Source organism: Dinoponera quadriceps, unplaced genomic scaffold (genome assembly GCF_001313825.1).
Source record: "Dinoponera quadriceps isolate SergipeBrazil2010 unplaced genomic scaffold, ASM131382v1 scaffold610, whole genome shotgun sequence".
Lineage (NCBI taxonomy): Eukaryota > Metazoa > Arthropoda > Insecta > Hymenoptera > Formicidae > Dinoponera > Dinoponera quadriceps.
The window spans coordinates 347029-366343 of NW_014554699.1; the positions used below are offsets into that span (position 1 = coordinate 347029).

At 46.1% G+C, this 19315-nt stretch overlaps 1 protein-coding gene across 1 annotated transcript; it reads right to left on the reverse strand.

Moving 5' to 3' along the window:
• Positions 1 to 89: 89 nt before the first annotated feature.
• Positions 90 to 19045, reverse strand: LOC106740888 (blood vessel epicardial substance-B-like). Its single transcript, XM_014612353.1, has 7 exons — positions 18723 to 19045; positions 16943 to 17329; positions 4666 to 5010; positions 3521 to 3918; positions 2736 to 3157; positions 1680 to 1945; positions 90 to 209 (listed from the first exon to the last, which is right to left on the reverse strand). Exons 3-7 carry the CDS (start codon positions 4996 to 4998, stop codon positions 186 to 188), a joined length of 1443 nt encoding a protein of 480 aa, XP_014467839.1. The 5' UTR covers positions 4999 to 5010; positions 16943 to 17329; positions 18723 to 19045; the 3' UTR covers positions 90 to 185.
• Between the last annotated feature and the right edge of the window lie 270 nt (positions 19046 to 19315).

Below are 19315 nucleotides of genomic sequence, written 5' to 3' on the forward strand. Positions count from 1 at the left end.
CTTCCTTTCGATTGTTCGACGGAGTAGGCCATTCGTTGATATCGCCGTCGATCTTTCGTCGAAGTTCAGAGGGTGAGTTTCGCCGCGTGCATCAAGGTGACGAGACGACGACGGGGCTAGGCGGAGCGCTGCGGCGACAGTGAGAGTAGAGGCACGCTGGCAGGGCCTTCCCCGTCGAGCGAACGTCATACCGGAGTCTCAAAAGTGACCTGAAACGAGGATTTCGCGAATCGACAAACTCGCATATCGAACAGTGTTAAAAGGAAGGAAACTAATAGAGTTCCTCTGATCCGGTGAGGAAGAGGAAGCGAAGAATGCGGTCCTCGAGTGCGAGAGCGGCGATTTCGTTGCCCCGTATTTATCTTGAAATCGAGCCTCGGTAAACTCTCGGGAAACGAGGCCAAACACATAAATTTAATTAAAATGTCAAGATTGACAAGCGGAAACTGTAATTATGGCCCTCTAGAAATGGCAACGGCGCATTTAATCGCACCGGACAATTCCAGCACGCTCGTTAAGGGTAAGTCGGGGCAAACATGGCCCCTCTTGATACACGTACACGCCGACAAATGAAGTGCGCTCGGACGACTATCGGGACGACTCCGACCTACTTGTAATAGCACAGTGTGCATTTCGATTGTTTGAAGAGGGGTCGTTAATGACACGGACGGCAAAGATATTCTCTCTCCCTCTCCCTTCAGAGCACGGTACCGTGTATCAACATGCGCGGTGTTCGTTTAAATAATCTTTTGACACGACGCGATGCATATAGAGGTAGCAGGTTATCGAAACGTTGGAGATATCGAAGGTAAAAGTTGCGTCGCTTCATTAAATTCTCACCGAGGAAGAAAAGTGAGAAAATTTCACGAAGACTCCGTCCTCTTCGTCTCTACGCGTTTTCGCGATTTACTTTGTAAATTTCGCGCTTGAATTTCTCGCTTGTCTTAACATGTTCGCCAACGTATTTTCGAGAAACCGTCTCCGCAGAGATCGCCCTGTATTTTTTTTATAACACGACAGATCTGGTTTGTTTATGCGAACGTAGAATGAGAAGTTATCGTTGTCAAACATATGCTGTCCCATCCCGTATAGGCATAACATCGAACATTTCTAATTAAAGTATCGATTTTTCATCCGGGACGAAAGCGTGAAAAGTGAAGTGTTGTCAAATGAGAAAATGTACACTTTTCACGAATTCACATCAGATGAGAAGATTTATGATCAATCCCTGGAGGGTCATAAATCTTCTCCTTTAGTGTGAACTCGCGGAAAGTGTACATTTTCTCATTTGACAACATTTCACTTTCCACGTTTTCGCCCGTGGGACAAAGTTACACAAACAATATCCAGAAGCATTATTTGCACATCATGACTATTGACAATTTGACTAATCGGCAACGATGATTCTCCGAAGCAGCAGCAGTTACGATGCGCATAAAAGTAACGCATCTAATTGGTTCAACGTGCCTAAGAAATGAGATGGCATTAAATGGAGTCGGCTGTGCAGAATCGCGGCGGAAAATAACCAAAATTTCTCTCACCGTGAGAAATTGACGCGTTACACGTGTGCGAACGTGTCAAATACATTCTTCCCGCGCAGTCCGCGGAGATTCTATCGCACGATCCAATGATAAACCGATCGAACTTGCGACCTTGTATCGAAAACAAGATAAACCCACCTCTCGGGCCGCTTTTTTCGATCGCTTCCTCTCGAGCTTCGGTGTCTGAGGTAGCAGGGTGTAGTCGCCACCAGCACCCCCGCTTCGTTGCCGCGCCAACGAAGAGTGGGACAGTAAGGGTGCTCGTGGAGGTGGCGAGAACTGGACACCCTGCGGCAGTAACGAGTAGCCGAGGTCCCGGCTCTGGATGAACGGCGAGGTCGGCGGGAAGTGGTTCGCCACCACCGGCGCCCAGTACTGATTCGAGTACCGGGGCGGGATAATCTCTGGGGACAGAGGAATTGCGACCGTCCTGTATACGACTCGGGTTAGCCTTTAAAGGTCTCTAACGTCTAGCTCTCGTCGTGCGCTCGGTTGTCTTTTGAACGGCTGGTTACGTAAGTAGATTTGTATCGGAGACCTTTGAGGGCACGCGAGAAGACGGCGAATCTTACGAGCGTATGACGGCGAAATGTGTGAAATGTTACGGTGAAGCAAGCAATTGACCGAATTTCCCGTCGAGTTTCCGTCGAGGAGAAAATATCTGTACGAAAGTACAGAAGGGAATCAACCGGCGTGGAAATTGTTCATGATTTTCCCGGATGTAACATATTATACCTTGTGATTTGTCCCACAAAGTTCAAAGAAAAACTAGAAAGTCGTTCAGCGGTCTACCGGACCGAACATGGCGAGATGGGGCGTTTAATGAACGAAGTTATATTTTTAATGTTCTATGCTTAATAGCGCGTAATACGCGTAAACGTAGCGCGCGCGCATGTGTGTGCACGTGTGAAGTGTAAATTACTCAAAGTGTTTCGTATTTCGTTCTGGAAAAGCGTTAAGAGTGACGCAAATAGGACTTGTTTGCGTTTCCCGTTCAGAATCGTGTGTTCGAAACACCGTGCTTCCAACCGGAACCCGCGTAGATTTCCCAACTAGAATTCACAATTATTTCGGGGAATCGGAATTCAGGATCTCAATTAGATCGCGAGAAATTTTCCACGCTGGGAGACTACATCGCGTATCCTCGAAGGTCCTCTCGATACCGCGTGGGGAGAGAAGGAGGCTCGAACTTACTGTCGTTGCGCGGATTACTGTGTCGCCTCTGCGTCTTCCAGGTCGCCGATCGAACCCTTCCGGCGACTTCGGTGTTAACGGCGTCGACGCTGAGGCTCCTCGAGACTCCCCTGTAAGGATTCGACGTGGCGTTCTCACTGGCGGTCGCGACACCAGCGAGCTGCTCGTTAAGGGCGTACAACTTGGACGTAATGTCCTTACCGATGAGAGTGTTGAGGAGGACCTTGAGTAGGGGCCTGTGCCGAAGCACCCTTTGCAACTTGAGCCTCGTCCAACAGATGTACGTGCTGTACTCCTCGGCCCGTATCGTCACCTGGAAGACGTCGTCGATGTTTTCGTGCATGGCCTCCCATTCGGGTGAGTCGACGAATTGGTAAGCTCTGATATAGTGCAAGTGGGTCCCGTCGCAAGTTACCTTCAGTCTGGAATCGAGAGGAGGACTCAGTACTGAAACTGCGCTGCGCGACCACTCGCCTACGCCTTGACAAAGGGAGGATGCCGAACAGAAGAGGAACTCTCGTGTGAGAACGATAACGGCGCAACTACGAGCGCAGCCGATAAGATCGCCAACCCGACGGGTGTGTCGAGACGAGAGGATTTCCAGGATCGCGCACTTCCCGATATTAATTTCATTCCGATGAGAGCGATAAAGAATAAGACGGGGGGATTTTAGCCGTTCGCATTAATCCGGTTTCAATTAGAAGGAGATCGGCTTTCCTCCGTGGGAAGGGAATGCCCTTGTTTCGGAAAGAAGTTCTAATTAAAAAGGGACAGAGTGTACTCACCTCCCACGTAAAAGGATAGACAACCTCTCGTCCGCCGAGGTGACTCCCTCTGTCGCGTAAGTCTGTCCGGGATCCAGCTTGTATATCCTCGCCTCCTTCGCCAGCTCCTGGAAGTGCTTCTTGCTGACCTTGTACGGCTTAAAGAGCTTCATGTACAGCTCGGCTAGCTCAGGGCTGAGGGCAGGCGGCAAGAATCGGCAGGCGAGTATCAGCGAGTGTATACCGTTAAGCAGACCGAGGGCTAAGCACCACAGCATGGCGTCCAGGGCGCATATAGTGATCCCGGCCCAGAGGGCCGCCAGCATGAAGCCCACCGTGAGACATGTGCGGAGAGCCAAGATGGAAATCTTGAACCAGCGCGGCACCAGAAATGCAAACGCAAAAAATATATTCGCCGCCTGAAATTAACAACGCGACGAATGAATCTACCGGTCATCATGATCGGAGAACGTCGAGATCTCGCGTCGGGGACGCCCGATCCTCGCGACCGAATCCTCGACCACCGTAGCTCGAGGGATCTCACGGGTACTTTCGTACTTGACTCAATTGGAAAATCCGGGGATTCGTATACAGGGTGTTATACGACATACTGTGCAAAAAATTGGAAAGTATGCTTGGAAGATGAGTCAGACAATAATCGACAACGTCGGTGATTGAATGACTTATCGGTACAAGAGCGCCATGATACTGATTATGTACTACATATATAATTGTTTTCATTTTTGTGTAATGAATAGTTTAAAAGTTACATCGGTCACGCTCTTATTAGACAGACTGTACGAGCGCGGCCGATGAGGTTAGATCGTCAACCCGACGAGTGTGTCGAGACAAGAGAAAAGAAACTGACGAATATTAGGCCATCTAGAGCGAAGCACGGATCCACGTAGTTCTGTGTAGAATTCAAACTTTCCCCGGGGAATTATCAGAGATCGCCTGATATTTTCGTTAACTTCTCAGTGGAATACGGAGCTTGATATTTTCTAATATACTGTGCAAAGTTAACATGTCCCGTGTCCGACGAGCAATAAAGTCATCGTCGCAGTCGGAGGGAATTCATTTCCGCGCTAATTCCAATTCAGCTGATGATGAGAGAGGACGAATAGAATCCTCGATGGAACGCGAAGGGCTCAAGGATGAAGGTTCACCTGGAAGAGTTTGTGCTGTGCGGCCTCCCACTCGTCGCAGTAGCTGTCCGGTCTCAGAACCGTCGTGTTCAGTCTCTCGGTGACGTTGTTGACCTCGGTGCCGTTCCAAACGTCGACCCACAGTTCTGTGTAGTTGAGGTCGTCCAGCGAATAGCCGCCGAGGCTGGGCAGACCGCTGTAGTTGAAGGTGTAACCCTCGCTCGAGTAGCTCGCCGATGTCGACGGGGTGGTGAACGGTGCCGTCGTCGAGGACGAGAGAAGGCTGTCGCCGGTCGTTGCGGCTGAGTCAGTCGTGTTCGCCATTCTTCGTCGAGGGCGCGTAAAACGTGCCATCACCTGTGACCCCTGCGAGCAAGCGCGTCGAGCGTTAATCTCCTCCGTGAATCCTCGAGGAATTTCACGCGAGATTCCCGCGGGGAGTGCGTTACGGGCAACTTTACGCGGTAAAGTGGAAAATGAGAGAGGGAGAGAGAGAGGGAAAGAACGTTCGGGAAGTAAGAGAACCAATCAGTGGAACGAACGTAATTTAATATCGCAGAAGGAATCTCCCGTCGATTCGCGCCGCAGCGAATTATCTGCCCTCGGCGGAGTATCCGAGATCTTCGCGTCGTCGAATGGACATCGGCGGCCAATTAAGACGCTGCATTCTGAACGAAAGGGGAAGGGGAGAGAAAAAGAGATTACCTTCTTTCGAACGATTTTTCGATATCTGCCGACGTTGCCGACACGTCGTCGGTCTGACCTTTCTCGTATCGAAGCTCGCCCTACATACACCCTCGACCCCCCTAATTTATCGAAATTACACTTAAGCACCGGCTGTCAGATTCGCAATGAAACCCCGAAAGCGACGGGCGATTAACGTGGAATATCGATTCGGGCGGCTCTTCGTGATTCAGGATGCAATATCTGAGCTTTATTATCTTCGAGGTCGCGGCTGGCGAAGAGGGCTGCGTGACTTTAGCGTTTCGTTTCGCCGCCCGGCCCGAAGATTTCGCGGGATATTTTCTGACCGAATGGCGAAAATCTCGAAATAGCATGCAGTTAAGATCGACCACGTCATCGGCCAGGGTAGTCGATCTTATCTGCCCTCGGGCGGAATACTTACGGGCGACTGTACATTACCGAAACCGCACAAGCGCAACCCCCCCCGCGAGCACAGCGGGCCGAGCAAAACCTCTTTTGGCAGCGAGCTTTTAGAGACCGCGCAAGACGCATCTCTGTAACTACACCCCCCCCCCCCCCCCCCCCCCCNACACGTGGAGTAACACACAAAGCCCATTTCGCTCGCTTCTTGCCGCCGCCGCTCGATCGCAATAATTCCATGTGGATTTCTTAGCAGTGTGCGCCACCTGAGCAAAAACTAACAATTTGCGTCGTGATAGCTTCCGCGCGTCGCAAAAAATCCACAAGTGCCGTCCTTGCGCGCAATTAAGAGAACCGGGTAGCCAATGACACGCGAAAACATCGGGGACGTGCCACGAGTTTCCGTGTAGAACATTTCTTAAGATTTATTTGGAACCCAATCCGATTTCCCAAATTATGATGGATTCTACGCAAGGAAAAATGTTAATTTTAATACAGAGAAAAGCGATTACCCCAGTTTATTTTTCTTCCTTCTTTTTCAAGTAATGGTTATCTTGAACGAAGAATAGATTTTCTTGATAATAGCATTAAAATAAACCCATCATAAATATGATCCCGAATATTGCAATTTTCTGAAGACGAACTGGCGAGAAATTATTAAGTTATAAACTTGCGACTATCGTCTTTATCACGATAAAGTCAATATTTTTAATATTTCAACTTTTATGGGCTCCCAAAGCTGAAAAAGAATTAGCCCAAAATTCGATTATTCTCTTTTTATGTTATTTTGTAAAAAACTGATTTTCTTTCTCCATCATGGTAGAAACAATAGCTGTAAATTTATAATTTAATCATTTTTCCGTAATTTTTTGGCTTCAGAAACCTACAATGTCCAGAATCATGATAACCATGCAAGCAAAACTTTCGTTCAATGCTGCACAAAATTATATATAACTTTGTTAATATTAAATATAATAATATGTAGAAATTGCTGTATATATATAATTAAAATATAAATAAATATATTCCTACAAAACGTCAAAAATATTTATTCTAACTAAAATTAATTATGCTAAACAGTACTTGGATTTCACGGGTTTCAATATTTCTGCAGCCCGAGATGAATTAAAAATGTAACCCCGTTTATCAATCCCCTAATCTGACATTCGATCAAACTGTTACTCGATGACAGGTCGCACGTAGAGCACAGCCAATCAGCATCGTGGAAAAGAGGTTTCGCCCCATGTTTGGGATGAGAATGAAATGATAACGGGATGAAAATGGAATTCCCAATTGATATCGCGGCGGGATAACCTATTTTGGAAATTCCACTGTGGGTATTCTAATCGGAATATATACGCGCTGTATACGGGAGGAAATCTGGGAAAATTTCTATGCTGGTCTCTTGTGTATACGCGTGTATTAGACGGCAGGTGAGAAGCAACAACTTAATTTTCCAGTCGGGAACACCTCATTGGCTCGGGGAATCCACCGGGACCTGATAAGGAAATCAGCGGCTCGCGCATCAATTCGATTCAGAATCAACCAGGAGGAAATGAAATTACGCGGAGGAAAACGTCGATTATCTTTTATTGCGAGACACGCGATCGCGCCTCCGCGATACGCGAGCGAGCTCTGCACGGCCAGCCAGAAATGCCATTTAAAGTCTCTTCCGCTGACACAGCGCGCGCCAATAAGCGAATCCGTTCGCGGAATGATTCAATATCATCATTCGATTTTCGATATTTCCGTCCGAGGCGACCGGGCCGGTTTCGCGTGCGCTCTCCTGACAAAACCACCTCGACCCGCCGGAAATTCGTTACGGGCATTTTTTCCGGACCGATTCAACGGTCGCACAATAGGTGTAACACCGGGTTTAGAACCGAGGCGGGTCTCCGGAAGGGGGGAGGAGGACACGGATATTCCAGGGTTCCTGCTATCCTCCGTACAATGGAATCGGCCGAGAATTTGCATTCAAAAAGATACGTGTTATTTAATTATTAATGCCTCGCCGCTTCTCGTAAGAGAATATCGCCGGCAGATATGAAAATGCAGCCTTCTTGCGCCCCAACTTTCGCGGAAGGAGGGGGGGAGTAGTGAGGGGATGCTTATTTTTGCACGAGAAGAAGTCGCAAATTGATTGGCCGCAATTCCCCGAATACGAAACGGTCGAATGTTAAATTTATATGTAAAACACACACACACACACACACACACACAAACACACGCGTACACCGCGGTCAGATATTGTATTAAGCGTCCCGAATCCTGAGACTAATTTTATCCGGGACGGATAACCGTTTACGCTCGACTCACCCTCTTTCTCGCCTACTCTATTTCGCGCTGGAAAACTCCTTAACGTATTAACCGATCTCTCGCGTTCGTGCGATCGCAGAAGAGTTAACGTCTCCGGCAAGGGCAGCACGTGCGTTTCTCGTATGCAAATCCTAATTCGCGGCTTAGACCGCACCGCGATACAAGTTTGATCCTATCTCTTGATATCCTCCCGCTTAATCTCGTGACGTGACGCTGTTCCCCGCGAAAGGAAACGCGAAGTAGCCAGATAATCGGCTTTACGAGCCGAGATTTCAACTACAGATTTCGTCGTTTCTCCCAATACCGCGTGCGCATGTGTCTGTGTGCGTGTGTGTATGCGTGCGCGTACATTGCATCCGACGCAACGTGTTCCGCAAATATTTCATAAAGTTCGAGGAGCACCATGAAGAATCTCCAGCCCCACTGCTCATGGAATGTTAATTGACATCGTGAATAAGCCGTAGGGGACAAACTTTTATTTATCTCGGTGCATTCGGGGCATAAGATCGAACGATAGCATCGCATCCGGTTCTCGTTCTTATTAGGGTTCCGCATCGGGTAGGAAGGACATCGATACTTGACATCGAAATCGCGGTCGAAACTTAACCCGTTTCGTTCCTCTGTCCCTACACAGGAACAACAAATTTATCTATCGTCAACAATTTTTTTATCTATGATAAAGGTAGATCCTGGTCTAAATCTCATTACTGAAATATAGCTCGGACTTTTGCCTTTCAGAAAATAAACTCACCTCGCCACCACCCGTCATTTCCCCGGCGGTGAGTGAGAGTGGGAAATAACCTTGCAAAACATACCTTTTTAATTCGTTGTCTCTCCCTTTTTATTAATTAATTAAAAAAAAAAGTAAAAAATAAAAAAATTGAAAAAACGATAAAGTATTTTGATGCCAAAAATTGAAATCGTCAATAATGACGATTCCCGTTATGATATGGTTCGCTAAGTGTACGTCAGGTGTCACTCAAGAAGACTCCGACTATTTCCCGAGGAAACGCGGCTAGTCGGAAAATTTTAGGTTGAGTTACTTAGGTTTTAATTATCCTGAAATAGTACTTTGATTTCATGGATTTCAATATTTTTGTAGCCCGGCCCGAAATGGGTTAACATCGATCATCGATGAATATCGATTCGGTAATATCGATATCTTGTCGACACAGGTGCTTTCATCAAAAATTATATTCTTTTATAATACACGTAATTTTTATGCATGTGTATAGTAAAAACATTCAATCTATTAGTCAATGTATTATTAATAAATCTTTTGAATATTGAATAGTGATACATCACAATTGAATAGTGATACATTTTTCTATTTTATCATAATACATTCTATTTATTTAATAAGCAAATATAAATATGGATTACAATTCTCGTAAACTTGTATTTATATGCTACAAAAACAATATTTGTCATAGCGAGGTTTTCACTCTTTTTAAGTGGTTTGTTTGTTGCGTTAATATTAATTCTGTTTTGGAAAATAATCTTCCTGACGACACAGACGTTACTATCGCAGATATAAATTGTGACATTATTTTATATAAAGTAGGATTTCCTCCTCTTTTTCTTCTTTCTACATCTTTAACATTAAAACCGCAGCTGGGTAACTTTTTGTATATCCACTTGTATAATCTTTTCTTTGTCATTTCTTTGAATTTTCATTACATATTTGTCGTAAAACAATTAAACAATTAAATATCATAAAATTCAAGAAAATCCATGGATAACAAAAAAGGTAGATCAAAAGTGACTTATTCACGGTTTCAGTATTAATGGCTTGTTATTTTAACGACCATCTGATGGCACATTTAAATATAAACATAATTCAGGTGACTTGTCACCGCCTTGGGACTAGTGTAAAAAGAAAATACCGAAGACAAGACATCGATAAATATCAATGCATCATATAAGCGTAACATCGATGCAGAAATATCGATGTATCGACATTTACCCATCGATATTCACTTGGCATCGGTGGTTTTCGCCCTTTTTCCGAATCTTACATGAAGGATTTTCGCGCGAGAACCCGTTTTTTCGGCCAATAGCGCAACATTAGCGCGGCCGGTTCGCACGTATTGATCGATTGATCAACCCGCGATGACGTCACCGTGGCAATCCGCACGAAACGAACGAATTGACCGAAGATGCTTCTTACGGGCGGCGGCCGAAAAGTTTGAAGGTCATCGTGCCTCTGTATCGACTTAGCTCGTATGCTAATTAAGCACGAAAGCGGCGAGAGGTTTCGTGACTGGCCGTGCTCACTATCGTCCCCAGAAGACCTATTCGCGGGTTCTGTGGGCTCGGTTGGGTCAGGGTAAATCACGTGACATCATAACAGGGTGTGGTGATTTACGCGAGGGCTCTAAAGCCGTGCTGCAACCGGGGTGCAGCTTGCATTTACGAAGCGCGCGTGAAATTTTGTGCGCTGGGAATTGAACTAAGCCGGGGACAGAGCGAGGGGGAGGGGGAATTTTTCGGGCTGAAAAATTTCCGCCCTGGAATCGGGGGTGAGTGTAACAAACACATACGTATATGCCCACATACACACACACACGCACGCACACACGCGGTGGTAAGTGTCAGAGTCACGCGATTCGGGCGTACCTACGTACGACCCGCGCAATTATCTCATTTATCTTGATCGTCTCGCGCGAATGAGAGCGCGCGCACCTTAATAAATTTCCAATTTGAAATTTAATTTAAACGGAAAGGTAATAGCGTCTCCGATGTATCATGCTATTCTCTGGAAAGAGATAAATGGTTTTTAATGATGGTCTAAGTTTTCATGGATCGGCTCGCGTAGCGCCAACGTCGCGTTTAATTGGAAACGGTCAGCTTTGAGGCAAGTCGCGTTAAACATTATTTGAGCTTGGGCTGGTTGAGTCATCTCTTCCGATTCTGCGCTTCCTATTCGTATCATGTTAATTGAGCCGTGCCGGCAATTAATGCATTCAATTCGAGCCAATAAATCGGTGCCGACGTATCCGGAGAAAGGGGGGAAAAAAAGGAATACTCCGTTTTACTGCCGGTGCAGCCGCGTGAGTCCGTATGCAAATCGGGTCTCCTGAAAATATGAAAATAATCTTGTCGACGGGCGAGATACGGCTCGCGTGACGACAAGCTTCCTCGCGATTTTACTTCCGTTTGCCACTTTGTTCCGACCTCGAAGATATTGGCTTGCGGTATAGGAAATGTCGGTTTCACTTTAGCTAATTGCCAGGAAATCCCCGGGGGATTAAAAATACCCAAATTGTGAGCGCGCGCGCGCGTATCTCGGCTGTCGATATTTCACGACATGTGCATAGCTTTAAATGATATAAATAATACGGATAGAACAGAACGATGACGGGTTAAGCGTATTGTGATTAATACATATTGTGATTAATACAAATAGCGAAGAAAAAAGATCCCAGTGGAAACAATCGATTACTCTTTCACTTTTGTTCTCATTCGGTCTCGTTTTCTTTCTCTCTCTCTCTCTCTCTCTCTCTCTCTCTCTTTTCCGTTCTCTCTCACGGAAAACAATTCCATCAGCGACAGAGGTCCTGAAATCGCTAAATCCGGCAATAAAAATGCAAATGAGAAAGATAACTGAAACGTAGCGGCGATGGCGGTCACGTCACCGCTCAGGATTCGTCCTGGAATCGGACGACTGGACACATTCTGTCACTCGTGTTTCCACGGGTGGCCAGAGGCGGTTTGTCGGACAGCTTTCGAATTGGATTAGCCGACGGAGGCTCACCCTTCTCCCTCGGTTCCCTCGAACGCCATCGAAACGGTGAACAGCAAGCCGTGGGAGACACCGGACAGCCGAGATCGCCGGGCGCGTTTGATCAGCTGATCCAATTTATGCCGATGAAATTACCCGAATTATTTCCCATGCTCTCCATGGAAATAGCCCGCTCATTTCCGCGCATCACTGTCTCATCACCCCCTCTCCCCCTTCTTCCCCGTGCGATCTCTTTCTGTGGTAACATCCGCGGCGTTCTCCGTATCGCCGTGTGAAGGAACCTGTGGACACCCTGATCCTTTAAGAGACTCGATGCCTGACCATTATTTCGCCGATGGAAAGATTCAATTTTTGTTTTGTTTTCATGTCGGCAGCAGTGTTCATTCTTAGCTATAGGAAATGTTAGTTATTTTGACAGCTGATAACGATAGAGTGAAGATGTGTCTTATTTTTTGGGGTGTTCGATTCTTTCTTTCGTAAATTCTCAATCGTTGTTTTGATTGTTAGATTTTATAACTAGATTATAATACCATAATGAGATAAAAAGTTGATTGCTTTAAGAAAGTAATTACAAAGCTAGTTAACAAAAATCTATTTGTTCTTAAAAATAAAATGAAAATTTAAGAAAGGCACTACTTGGGTAGACATGATCCACGCTGGACTGGGAATGCTTGATCCCCGGATCGTGTCTTCCATATTTTAATAGCGCAACTCATTCGATGTACCTACAATAAATTATAACAATTCTGGATGCAATATTATCTTTACTTAATTATGCTATAATAATTTTGATTGATAAACATACCAAGACGAATATAACTTATTTTATTTTTGAAATTATATTTTGTAATTTGTTTAATTTCATAAAACCTCTGATAAAAATAGATTATGGTTATTCAATATTTTTTATTATGCTAAATAATCAAGATATAAGAATGATAAAGTCTCCCAGAATTCAATTGTTTCACCGAAATATAAATTACTCTTAGAATTATTATTGTTTTGTAACTTGATCGATGTAGTTAGATACCCTATTAAAATATTTATGATACAGCATAAGAACGTTTTGATCATTTTGTGAGATACTCGACAAAATTAAAAAGAGGGGACCAAGTATCTCCAGGATCCTCTATTTATTTCATTCCTCGGCTCGGCGATATCGCCCGACCGATAAGTACGACAGATGGTTTTTCGTTTTTTTTCTCTCTTCCGTTCTTCTAATCCCGACAGTCTGCTCGCGCGTGCTACGCGTCGCGTCGGGGAAATTTCGCGCAAAAAACTGCGCACTCGCTTCGGGACATCGAGAGCTGAGAGCGACGGTGAAAATCGACCTGTTGTTTCCGCGACGCTGACGTGAGGTTGGTTCCAGTCAGAGCGCGTTGCGTCGGGACGGGTTTAACGACGAAAGAAATGCGGTAATTCGCGTACCGCGGCCGCGTGCAGACAAACGTCGAGCCCACGTCGAGATGTCGTGTCCGCCGAGATCCTCGCTGGAGCACGTTGGACTTGCGCCTGGACGAGGTGAACACTTGTTGCCCCGTCACAAGCTTGTCGTGCGCGACGTCCATCGCACGTAAATAGTTTCGCGCGACTTCTCGACCTCCGTCAGGAACTCGTGTGCGCGATTACTTCATAAGTAAATGAGAATCGCGTGTAGCCGCGGCCGGCGCGCGCGTTGTCCTCTTTCCGTCTCTCTCAGCCCCGCGTCCCTCGGCCCCCTCTTACTTTCCGTGCACACCCCTGTGTTACACCCTTCGCGCGCGAACCACCACGAACGCGGAATCACCGCGACGTCGTCGCTCGTGTTCGCCACGATTAAGTGGATTAAACGGTTGGTTGAGTCCGCCTTGCCGATCGCCTCGTAACTGTGAAACTGGAAAGCCGACGATATTAAGCGACACTTCGACGCGCGTCGAGGAAATTGTGACCCACAATACAAGCGCTCCGCTTTATGCGGCGGTTATCGGGGGGGTTGAAGGGTCACCGCGATAGGCGAATGGTGAAACCCGGTTGCCACAGTCAAGCGTAAAATTCCATCTAACTTCTGCGCTATAATGCTACTTATATTAGATAGTGGCAAACTCAGACCAAACACAAGGAGAATGAGAGAAAGGGAGACAAAGAGAGAAGGAAGGAGGGAGAGAGAGAGAGAGAGGGAGAGAGAGAGAGAGACAAAGAGAGAGAAAGAGAGAGAAGAAGAGGGGAGTATCCAGTAAACATCAACTAACAATAACATAACATCGCTGTTATAATTACCCATTCAACGATATAAAGCGCGTATTATGTAAGTTACATTATTAAGCGAGAAATTATAATATTAACGTTACGTTATTGATAGTTGGTATGTGCTAGATATTTAATAGGCATATATACCTAATAAATATTTAATAAATACACAGAGCGAGAGTAATTACAAAAAAAAGTCAATAATGTATGTATTATATAAATCGTCTGTTTTTAGAGACAAGAGATTGTCGTGGAATAGAATTGAATTTAAGTAATATGAACGGGTTTCGCTTAGGCTGACCAGCACATATTTATTGGTGTGCGGTAGTGTAAACGCCTAGCGAAAGAATACAGAAAGGGAGAGAGAGAGAGAGACGAACAGATGCGCGCCAAAAGCGTCCGCAAACTCGAGAAAATCCAATACCGTGGTCGATCGCGTACAAGTAACACGCCGACACGACTCATCAGCGAGGCAGATTTAATCCCCCTGGGCCACGAGGATTAGGGTGTAAAACGATTTGAAACGAAGCAGCTACTTTTTCCGGTAAACAATGAGCAACCGAGAGAGCGGTATACGGTGGCCGCGATATAGAGCATGGGGACGGCGCGGGCGCGACGAGAAGAGAGGGCTATCGACCCTTTCGACATCGGGTAGGAACCACGCGGTCTGCTACGTACAACCCTTCTTTCGTAAAGGCCGTTATACACGGCGACGCACGTGCGCCGCGAATTCCGTCTGGCCGTGCGCGCCTAGACACGACATTCCTATCCATCTGATGCTCCTCAGATCGGCAAGCGAGGATCGTCTGTGTCATCCGGGGTCAAGGATATCGGCACACGGCCCACAACATGAGCCTCTGGCTACGTGAATATTCTGTATGTCGCGGAACTCGGTGGGACGTATTGAAAATAAAAACAGTCACATACAACGAAAGGGGAGAATAAGGAATTAAATATAGGAAATTAGAAATAAAATATTAGGAATGAACTATATAGTTTAAAACACAATAAGAGGAATGGAGAATAAGATATAAAGTTTAAAACGAGACCACCACTGTTTTCTAACAAACCTCTATTGTTATTATTAATACACGGAAAAGAGGAATTAGCTGTCCATATGTACAATTGAAATTTAGTTACCATAGTTTTCAACTGTGAGAATTAAAAACAGGGACAAAAAATTAGCTAAATTAACCAAATTACGACTAATTTTCATCTGAGAGTTAGTTTTTAGCTGTAGGAACTAATTCTTTTTTTTGTCGTTACTTTTATCATTTTTTGAGATAATTATCAATCGATCATAATCATTTGTATTACATATTGATTAGTCATTAGATATTTTTTGAAAGTTAACTTTCAGCCAACTACTTAACTCTGTGAGCACACAAATTACACAAATTAAAAGGAATAGAATTTCTATAGTGTTTTTAATTTTTAACTTTTACTAACTTCCTAAGATTAATTAATTTCTTAATGCTTAACTTAATTTTTAATTTGATATATTAATTCTATTGAAAATGGTTTAAATAGAAACGTTTAGGTATCTTATGCTTATTCAGCAATAAACACTCCTTTTTACAACTATTGACCATTATTATTGGCACCAGAAGCCCAATGTTTTTCGTCTTATTGGATCAATTCTCCCCTTTGAGATTATACAGTCGGCATAATAAAAGTTGCAACACTTATTCGACGAGTTTCGCAAACGCTTTCGGTATCCAATAGGAGAATTCGCTTTTTAATCATTCTCAAGAAATACGTTTTCCTGCTGGATACGAAAAGTGCATTGCGAAATTCGTCGAAAAAGAGTGTTGGAACTTTTATAATACCGATCTGTGCATCAAAAAGAGCTTTCGAACAATTTTGTTTTTCCTAATCCTGGTTCACTATATTTCTTCATTGTGGATCGAAGCATGGTTGTCCATATGTCAAAATTTAATTCCTTGTTTTATGTTCCTATCATTGTGTCCAAGCTCTTACACGCACACGCGGCCGTACACACGCACACACATACTGGCTAATTTTACACCGCAGAACACGCAGTTTAATACAGATATATATATATATATATATATATATATATATATATATATATATATGCGCTTTAACGCATAGCGCGGTATGCCGTTAAAACTATAGCGGAGCGGTTAATTACCGCGTCCATACCGGGAATAATTGATGAAGTTTGATACTGCGGAGTGAGCTAAATTATATATCGCGATTCTGGTTATTGCGAGGGTTTAATCGGTCCAGTCGTAAATTAATATGTTCCCGTTTCGTTGGTTATATTAAAAATCGAATTGTTCACGTTCGATATATGTCGCGGTAAAACATCCAGTTCGCATGATCCGACGTTAAGAGTCTCCCCTCTTTGGACTCGTTCTCTCTTTTTCTCTCTCGGGTCCCCCTTTAACGCCGGCCGAATACAAAGGTCCCGTTTTCGCCCTTGCGTGGAAGATCGTTGCGAATCATTGTTGGCGAACTTAGCGTTTCGTTGCCGGTTACTTGCAAGTCTCGACGTTTCTCTTTGCACGAACGTGCAACAGGTAAATATTCTAACGTCGCATGTCACAATTAATTTTCTCTCTCTCTCTCTCTCTTTCGCGTCGCCTGCTGATCGAGACAACGAACGCGACCGATTAGACAGATTATAGCGCAGGATAGCGATCTTAATGGCTGGGAAATATTTAATTCCCTGCGTAACGTGAGCGCCTTCCTATATTTCTCGCAAAAAGAAAAAAGACGTGCTACTTTTAGCGGCCTCACATCACGGGGGGTTTGTATCGAGGGGTGCTACACGATCGCCATCACGATCTCTCGAGCTCTCAGCGGGGCGGGACGGGTGATTTAATCTCGCTCATTCGATTTTCAACTTTCCACGTAAACACACTTTCCGCGCTCCCTTACCTTATGGTGGATAAGCGATATGTCTTTTGTAGTGCAGGATGATACACCTCAGTCTACTGTGAGTGTGCGTCGACTGCAGCGAACACGAAGGCGCACGGCTTCCTCTGTCCTCGTCGGGATTCGCGACGCGAACGAACATCACTTTACGCGACACCATCGCAGCCGATCACTTTTCAGCTTCGACGAGCTCGCCACGTGAGGAAGGGGTGGACCGTGTGCGGATCGATCACGTGAATCACCACAGAGTCACAGTAATTACGGCGAGTCTCCCGTTTTGTTTTCTCTCTCTTTTTCTTTCTTTCCTTCTTCCTCTCTTTTTGCTTATTCTCGTTTTTCAACGAAACGTTCCTGATTTCTTCCCGCGGTCTTGTCGGGTATTCTTGAAACCTGAAACACCAGACGATTCGTGAAAATCAGCCCGCCTCCGTAGACTCCGATGAAATTCGTCTCTCCCTTTCAGCTATCAGCGAAAGAGACACATCAGGGCAAAATGATGCGAGCGCGTGATATTTCTGTTTATTAATTAATATTGTATAATTCATCGGTTAATTGAAATTTTCAGGAGATGTAAACGTTGGTGAGGAAAAAATGGCGTTTTCTAATTTATCTTCAAACTTTGTGGATCCATCGATAAATTCGTCTAGAGGCACGAAGGAGCCATGAAAAAGTTTGCTCTTAAATAATATCTACGCAGAAAATTCGGGAATTCAAATTCGCCCGTTCGGAACTTAAAGTCTGTGAATATCAAATGGCTGTTTGAATGAATTCGTTTCCTCGCCTCTCTCGACGAGTGACGTAGGAGGTATCGTCGTCTTATCGCGAAACGATATCCTCTTTCTATCACCGACGATCACGATTCTCCCGTCAGCTGTTTCATCCTGATCAATCATCGCTGACTAACGACGCGGCATCGGCCAAACCAACAGCCATTCATTGTCTTTTCTCGCGGAACCGTTTTCCGGCACGGATTATCCCCTTGAATATCCCGCAATTCAGGATAAGCCAAGTGATCTTGCATCAGCTGCAGGCCAATCGGAATCAATCTGCGTGTGATCTGCCCTTTTATACGCGGCACAGCCAGAACGATCAAATAAAGAGACGATTCCCGTCGCGTGAACTGGCGAAGAATCAACGACCGCACACACCGCGGACGCACAATTTGCTCTCATTCGGATCAATAGCGATCATACATTACTCATCTCTCGTTCTCCGCAGAGCTCTTTCGAGAGCGCTCAAATGGGATACGTGTTTTATCCAACCGTGGGGACGGCAGAGAGGAGCGGGAGGACGGAGGAGAGAGAAAGAGACAAAAAGAGAGAGAGAGAGAGAGACGCACTTACAAATCCGTAAGAATCGAAGCGACCTACGCCGACAAACAAGTGCTCGCGATCCCCGCTGACCGCCGTCTCCCGTGGCTGACCGTGGCGAACGAGACAACAATCGTGCGACATGCGAAACGCATGTTCCCGTCACGCTACTGATCAATAACAATCGCACTTTCATCACTCATCATCTCGCGTCCGTGGTCCTCGTGAACCTCAATTACGGCGACAGACACTACCAGCAAGAGAGAGGAGAGAGAGAGAGAGAGAGAGATCATCTCGTCAACACTCTCTTCCCTGGTGGCCTCGCGAAGCTGCTCGAACACGCGCAACTCTCTCTAGCATCCTCTGTTCTCTCACCCTTTCCTTCCCTCCCCTCCCACACACACACACACACAAACGCATTCTCTCTCTGTCTCTCTCTCTCTCCCCTTATCTATCTATCTATCTGAACGCACCGGATGTTCCGTCCACTCGTCAGCAAGGACACGGCGGCGGTCCGGGAAAAGGGTCGTATCTTTCGAAGCACTGTTTACACGGCAGGACAGGCGCCATGGTCACTGCCGCCAGGAGCGAGGAGCGGTCCTCACACCGACGGCGTGTCCTTCGTCCTGCCGGCGGTGGCGATGACGTCCTCCTGCTCGCCGCACGGAGCCCGAGTCCCGGGACACGGCATCATCGGGAGGAAGACGAGGACGACGACGAGGCTCGCAGGACTACCGTCCGTACGCTCATCTCCGCGCGGAATCTCCCTGCCGATGCGCGCATACAGAGTACGCCAGCCCTGCTCCCATCGGCCTCACGGAGCTTCTCACTCCCTCAGCCAGCCAGCCACCCACCCCTCCCGCCTGGCCGCCTTCAACCCCCTCGCTCGATCGTCTCTGGCGCGCGTACACGCTTCGCCCTCTCGCTCTCAGCCGCCCTACCGAGGGCGCGAAACTGTGCAACGGGGGTTGCACGCTCCGACCGCCGCACGATGACGCGACTCTGGGGGCTCTCGCGACACTAAGCCACCCTTAGAACTAGCGCCACGCCCTCCGCGTAGGTGGCA

Excerpts from the sequence above, each read along its gene's own strand:
- LOC106740888 (XM_014612353.1), bottom strand. The coding sequence starts at position 4,998 with ATGGCACGTTTTACGCGCCCTCGACGAAGAATGGCGAACACGACTGAC. Across the intron at positions 3,919-4,665 it reads CACAGCACAAACTCTTCCAG|GCGGCGAATATATTTTTTGC; the intron begins GTGAACCTTCAT and ends TGTTAATTTCAG. Across the intron at positions 210-1,679 it reads CGAAAAAAGCGGCCCGAGAG|GTCACTTTTGAGACTCCGGT; the intron begins GTGGGTTTATCT and ends TCCTCGTTTCAG.